General features: G+C 40.4%; 2 protein-coding genes across 2 annotated transcripts; one reads left to right on the forward strand and one right to left on the reverse strand.

The window, feature by feature from the left end:
- Positions 1 to 2,350: 2,350 nt before the first annotated feature.
- On the forward strand, positions 2,351 to 4,764 carry LOC125527813 (zinc finger MYM-type protein 1-like). Its single transcript, XM_048692323.1, has 2 exons — positions 2,351 to 2,529; positions 2,659 to 4,764. Exon 2 carries the CDS (start codon positions 2,858 to 2,860, stop codon positions 4,289 to 4,291), a length of 1,434 nt encoding a protein of 477 aa, XP_048548280.1. The 5' UTR covers positions 2,351 to 2,529; positions 2,659 to 2,857; the 3' UTR covers positions 4,292 to 4,764.
- A 1,135-nt stretch (positions 4,765 to 5,899) lies between these two features.
- On the reverse strand, positions 5,900 to 7,130 carry LOC125527812 (benzyl alcohol O-benzoyltransferase-like; the record flags this gene model as incomplete). The annotated part of the gene is made up of 1 exon (XM_048692322.1): positions 5,900 to 7,130. A coding segment is annotated over one exon (567 nt), but the record flags the coding sequence as incomplete, so codon positions are not given.
- Between the last annotated feature and the right edge of the window lie 3 nt (positions 7,131 to 7,133).

Raw genomic sequence — 7,133 nt, forward strand, 5'->3', positions numbered from 1 at the left:
GAAATGATGAGGATTACTTGTCGTCCCCATCAATCCTGCAACATGATGACCCTCCTTCTTCCTTTTGTGCGTGACATCTGTTGCCCCCTTTACAGCTAGGGCTTTGCTAAGGGAAATGGGAAAGATAATGAGTTTACAAGGTACTAACCAAAGGCGGAGATGTACATTAAGTTGAAAATACAATAACACACTAGTTCAGAATAGTAAAACACATCAGTTCATCATAATAAAAAAGGCATAAACATAAATTCAATTTTCTTGAATCCTCCTCCTTTGGTTTTAGTTCTGCCACGACCAAGTCTTGCTTCCAGTAGCTCCGCGGCTGGGGCGCGGCAATGTGCTGCCCATTGTGATTCCCAGCGTAGATTCTCTAGAAGAGTCGTTGCTTGGCGCCTGATAAGCACATGGTTGCGTCACGCTGAGGTCACTCATGTTTTCTTTTTTCTTTTTACCTTCCATCTTTTTTTCACATTTCTGTTTACATTTTTTTGTTTCATCATTTACTATATATATATATATTAATTACAAAAAAGAATTTACATAAATTTTGGGGAACATGTTAATCATGTATTTCACAAATGCTAAACGTGTATAAGAAAATGTTAATCATGCGTATGAAAAATGTTTGTCACATATAAAAGTATCATGCATTTAACAAAATTTAAGAAAATGTTTATACAATGTAAACAAATGTAAACACAATTCAGAAAAAAATTATGTTGCTTTAAAAAATGTCCACGAGTTTCAATTTTTTTTTTGTGGTATGTTCAAAAAGAGTGCATACAATGTAATACAATGTTTGCATAATGTAAAAATAAATGTTTCGGACCGTTAAAAAAGGTACATGACATTTTAAAGAAAAACTCCGGCGATTCAAAAAAATGTTCGTGAGATTTAAAATAAAATGATTATACAGTGAAATAAAGTGTTCCAGTAAACATGATTATTGTCATTAAGAAAATGTACAATATGTAGTTGAAAAATGTTACTCTGTACTCAAAAAATGTTCAAACATGTACTCCCTCCGTTTCTTTTTAGTCCGCATATAAGATTTGGTCAAAGTCAAACTGTACAAAGTTTGACCAAATTTATATAAAAGAATATGAACATCTACAGTACTAAAACTATATAGTATGAACATACGTTTCATTATGCATCTGATAATATTGATTTCATATTATGAATGTTTATATTTTTTAATATAAAGTTAGTCGAACTTTACAAAGCTTGACTTTGACCAAACCTTATATGCGGACTAAAAAGAAACGGAGGGAGTATTTTTTAAAATATACATCGTGTATTTGAAAAATGTTCAAAGTGCATCAAAAAGTGTTCCGTGTGTGCGCTAAAAATATACATTTTATACTGCGAATAAGTAGTCTTGTGTTAAGAAAAATAAAATCAGTGAAAAACAAAAATAATAGATTTAAACCAAGGAATACAAGAAAAAACAAAAGAAAACCAAAAGTAATGAAGAAATAAAACCAAATAAAATATGTGAAAAAGAAACTATAACAGAAGAAAAATGAAAAACCAAAGGAAAACAAAAGAAAAAGAAAAACTCGAGCAGAGCGAGCAGGCCTGTAGCCACACACGACCGAGTTGTGCGAGTGCGTAATGGGCTTGCCCCATTCGCTCGCCTGTAGGTGATTCCTAATAAGAATTGGTATGGGCGAACCATAGCCTTGACGCCACTGAGAGTAGGTTGCACCATTTCATAAGCAAGAAGCAATACACAGTTTTTTTTCTTCATAAAAGGCGTCTTTATTAACTTAGATTGTAGCATCAAGTGGATATCAAGCATAATGAGTGGTACCCGACCTTTGCATGACTAAAATATACACAACCTTAAACGAACAGTCTAACAAATTATATGTAAAAAAAGAATGACAAGTTGGCAACAGTAAAGCCACATGAGTCCAAAACTATGCCATTGTCGACGAAGGAGATGGACCGATCCGGAGATTATATTACCATCCATGTTGGGTAAAAACCTCCCTGGCCACCCGCTCCAACCTCATCACACCGCCTTGAACAACAATTTATACTCCGTTCAATGTAGCGTAGACCGCATACGAAGTGAGTGCGTACAACGGCGGAGACAGCAAGGGCCAAGGCCCGGGCCAACATGCCAAATTTTTTTTAGAGCAGCGATCTTTTGTTTCAGAAGTTGTGTGTTATGCTGTTCTGGGCCTTGTGGCCCTCCCTAACCGATGAGCAACAGCAAAAGTGGCACAATGAATCCTGTACAAGGCTTGACTTTTCTCTAGTGTTATTCTATCCCAATTCCCAAAAGCTAATCCCAAACACAAAGAGGCAAAGTCACCCTCGTCTCCCAGCCACACGTGATTCCTCTTCCCACCTTTCCCTTTCCTTGGTCCCCCTTTGCTCTGCTCATCCATGGAGACAAACCACTAGCCCCCAAATCTCCTAAATCTTTCTAGTTGCTCTCTCCTGTAGTTGTTGCAGCGCCGCCGGCCGGCTAGACGACTCATCTTTCTTCAAGCCGCTGCAAGCACACAAGAAGAGGTACATATTCTTGATTTGAGATCCCTCTTTCTCTGTCTCTCAGATCTGAAATTTGTTCTATAATTTTTGTTTGGCTTTTCAATTCTCTAAATTGGATAGTCTTATAGTGGTCTATTTTTATTTTTCTAGGGTAACCGGTTGTCTCCATGGCCAAAAATAAAAGAAAGCTTGCAACACTACATTCTTTTTTGAGAAGAAAAGAAGAACTGATGATGTTCCAGAACAGATTAATTTGGTTGATGCCCCTCCCTTGGTAGATGAAGAAGAGCAAGTAGATGAACAAGAACAAGTAGAAGAAACTCCAATATCAACAACACCACCTCAGGTTATGAGAGGGAGAGGCAATGATGATTCTACTATTTTGGTAGTCGAAAGAGAACCAGGTCTGCGGTGCCAAATTTCAGATTATCCTCCTAACGATCAAGAAAAAGCTCGAATGGCATATATAAAGCATGGGGCATATCATTTTAAAATGGATGAGTATCCTCCTGATGAGTCGGTGACCCATCCACGCAAGTTTCAGTATCATTGGTTTAAGAGCTTCCCTTGGTTAAAATATTCGCCGGATAAAGATGCAGTCTACTTTTTTCCATGCTTTTTATTTTGTAAGAAGCCACTTGGAAAGAAAGGATCTGATGTGTTTACAGTGAAAGGATTCAAAAAATGGAAGAGAGTTAATGACGGAGAGAGATGTGCATTCTTAACTCACATGGGAAAGGACAGTAAATCTGCTCATAATTATGCTGCAAAATGTTATGATAATCTGAAGAATAAGCCATGTCATATGGAACCATTAGTGGTGAAGCAAACAGATGGGGATATCAAAAGGAATAGGCTGCGGCTTAGAGTAACCGTTGATTCACTACGGTGGTTAGCATTCCAAGCTTGCCCCTTCCGAGGACATGATGAAAGTCTTGATTCAAAGAACCAAGGTAATTTCCTTGAAATGGTGAAATTGATAGCTTCTTATGATGAGGAAATTGGTGCTGTAGTGTTGGGTAATGCTCCAGGCAATGCTAAGTACACATCACCTACAATTCAAAAAGAACTTCTAGGTATCATTGCTTCTAAGGTGCAAAGTGAAATCCGTAAAAAAATAGGAGATGCTAAGTTCTGCTTACTTGTTGACGAGTCAAGAGATGAATCCAAAAGAGAGCAAATGGCACTAGTTATTCGTTTTGTTGATAAACCTGGTTTCACTCGTGAGCGTTTTCTTGATATTGTTCATGTTGCTGATACATCTTCGGCTACTCTAAAAGAAGAGATATCTTCTGTTTTGGTTCAACATCAGTTAGATGTGAACAATATTCGCGGCCAAGGATACGATGGTGGTAGTAACATGCGTGGAGAGTGGAATGGACTACAAGCAAAGTTCATGGAGGAGTGTCCTTATGCATATTATATCCATTGTTTTGCTCATCAGTTGCAGATAGCTCTTGTTGCTGCATCAAAAGAAGTAGCCGATGTTCACAACTTTTTTGATCATCTTGCTCTTGTTATCAATATGGTTGTGTCTCCTAGTAAGAGACATGATGAGTTGCAAGCAAATCAAGTTGCTGAAATGGAGCATTTGATTGAGCTTGGTGAGCTTGAAACTGGAAGTGGGGCTAATCAAGTCGGAACTTTACAACGGCCTTGTGATACTAGGTGGAGTTCACACTATGCTTCTGTTTGCAGCCTTGTGAAATTGTACAAACCAACATTTTTGGTACTTAAAAGCATTGCAACTTCTAAAGGATCTGGTACTTCACCTTCCACATGAGCAAAGGCTTCTGGTGCTGTTAAGTTGATGATGTCTTTTGACTTCATATTTATTCTGCATGTCATGAAAGAACTTATGGGAATCACGGACATGCTATGCAAAAAGTTGCAACAAAAGTCTCAAGATATTGTGAATGCCATGGATGATGTTAAGACTACCAAAATGTTGATCCAGGAGCTAAGAGATAATGGTTGGAACAAGCTTAAAGCTGACGTGCTTTCATTCTGTGCCAAACACGGAGTTCAAACACCACATTTGAGTGAGTTATATGTGGATTTCATTAATTCTCGTGCGGAGGATGAGACTACAGTTGAGCACCATTATCGCTGTGACATTTTCATGGTTGCTGTTGATCAGCAAGCACAAGAGCTGAATTGTAGACTCAACAAGCAAGCAACAGAGCTTCTCATCCTCTGTACTTCCTTGGACCCAAAAGATTCATTCCGTTCATTTAACATAGATAATATATGTTCTCTGGCTTCAAAGTTCTATCCTGCTGATTTTAAAGAACAAGAAATGAATAATTTAAGATGTCAGTTATGACATTATGAGAATGTTGTACCCACAAGCCCAAAGTTTCAGAATTTGACAACTATATCAAAACTTTGTCAACGACTTGCATCTAGTGGAAAATCAGATGAATATTACTTGATCGACAGGTATCTAATGTTCTCTGTTCCTGTATTGGTTGATTTATTCATTGCTAAAAATTCCAACTACTTCTTAATGTACAGACTCATTCGGCTTGTTCTTACTTTACCGGTTTCAACGGCAACGACAGAACGTGCATTTTCTACCATGAAACTTGTGAAGACAAGGCTTCGGAATAAAATGGAAGATGGATTTCTAAGGGATTGCTTGCTAATTTATATTGAAAAGAAGATTGCTGTTGGAATATCAACAGATGCAATTATAGATGAGTTCGATGAACCACCACGTCGAGTGCCATTTAGTTGAAGGCCTGGAGCAAGTTAGTTTCTCTATCTTCTATTATCTAGATTTTTCTTTTGTGTGATGTACAATTGAAAATTTGCATATCCCCTTGTATCAACGGTGAATGGTGGTGATCAATGAAAAATATTATGCTATTACATCTGCTTCACTGTTTTTTTGATCAAAAATTTGTACGGAAGTGTTGCTGCCTTCAGTGGGCCCGTGTTATACATTTTTCCTGGCTCCGCCACTGAGTGCGTACAATGGTAAATAACCTGCATAGGAGCAGATGTTTTGCTATTAAAAACACAATCGTTTCTACATAGTCAAAGCCACCATAATAAGGCCGACGCTCCCACCCGTATTAGTATACTAAAAGTATTTGGTATACCGTCAAGACAGTGTCCATATATATTGGCAACACTTGTGGGCGGATACAAATTGGACGCTATTTGAATGACTGACCATATAGAACGTGTAAACTTGCATTGAAAGAAGAGGTGTTTAATTGTCTCGTCATGAGTACAAAAACTACACTTCTTAATTCCTTGCCAGTCGAGCGAAGTTGTCTTTTGTTAGCACAACTCCTCTTCAAAGATACCACATGAAAATCCTAATTTTTAGTGGCATCTTTGAGTTCCAGATTAGTTTATTATTATTGACGGGAATCTCTGAATGCGAGAGTACATGGTATAGAGTCAACTGTGAAGAATTTTGATGTAGTGAGATTGCAACGAAACACATCCTGCTTTTGTGTCAAGTTAATCGTATCTAAATGGGATAAAAGAGAAGCAATACACAGTTTAACCCGTTATATATGATTCAGATTTATTGTCTAAAGAAATGATTTTGCTTTAGATGATGGTCGCTATATTTCCTCCATTCCACAATGTAGTGCGCCCGTGCTTTCCAATGTCCAAGTTTGACTGTAAATTAAACCTACAAGACCGACTGAGGCGGGGACACAAATTATATCATTGAATTCAGATTGAAAATACTAATTCAGTGGTATAATATTTGCCCTTGCTGCAGCCGGTCTCGATAGTTAAATTTACGGTCAAACTTAAATCTCAGAAAACGCGGGTGCATTACATTGTGCAATGGAGGGAGTACTTTGCTTCTTCAGCCTCATGATGTAATTCCGTGTAAGTACCTGTTAGCATTATCCATCAGTTAAGTTGGTGAATATGAAAAATTCATAAGCTATGGTACGCCGTTGGCGCACTCTAAAGAAAATGAAAATCCATGATGTTGTTCGCATGCACCGAAAACATATCTTGCCGGTGCGGAGAGAGCTGGAATCTGCTGTGTGTGATGGCCGGCGTTCACCTCGATTAAATTAGTAGCGGGCACGCAAGGCAAGCGGAGCTGAAGACGCTTCTTCCAAATTCTTTGCGGTGGTGAGTGCCTCCACCTCCATCCGATACCTTGCCGTGCAGCCTCCCGGGAGGTAGATGCCGACGAACGTCTCGTCCTCTCCCCCGTCGTTCTTGCCCCGCATCAGGAAGCTGGCGCCGCCGCGGTGGGCGTCCGCGATGACGCCGGCGTAGACGGGCTTTCCCCACCCGAACTCGGCCTCGTCGAATCCGGCATGGCTCACGTCCGACACGCCGAAGGAGCGCGTCCTCGCGATCACGGGACGGCCCTCCAGCACCATCAGGTCAGCCACCGACCGCATGTACTCGTACGTCACCCTCGCCTTGGCCTCCCTGATCAGCTCCACCGCGTAGCCCAGGCCACGGCCGCACAGCTCCCCGGCGGCGCAGCGCGCCACCACGAAGACGAACGCGTTGCCGTAGTAGCCGGAGGGTATTTCGCCGCCGAACGCGTCCGTGCGCCGGCCGCGCGCGTTCACGGCCATCATCAGCCGCACCTCGTCCCCGGGCGCGTAACCGAGCGCCGCCGTGCG

The sequence above is a fragment of the Triticum urartu genome, unplaced genomic scaffold, assembly GCF_003073215.2.
Source record: "Triticum urartu cultivar G1812 unplaced genomic scaffold, Tu2.1 TuUngrouped_contig_4430, whole genome shotgun sequence".
NCBI classification, from domain to species: domain Eukaryota; kingdom Viridiplantae; phylum Streptophyta; class Magnoliopsida; order Poales; family Poaceae; genus Triticum; species Triticum urartu.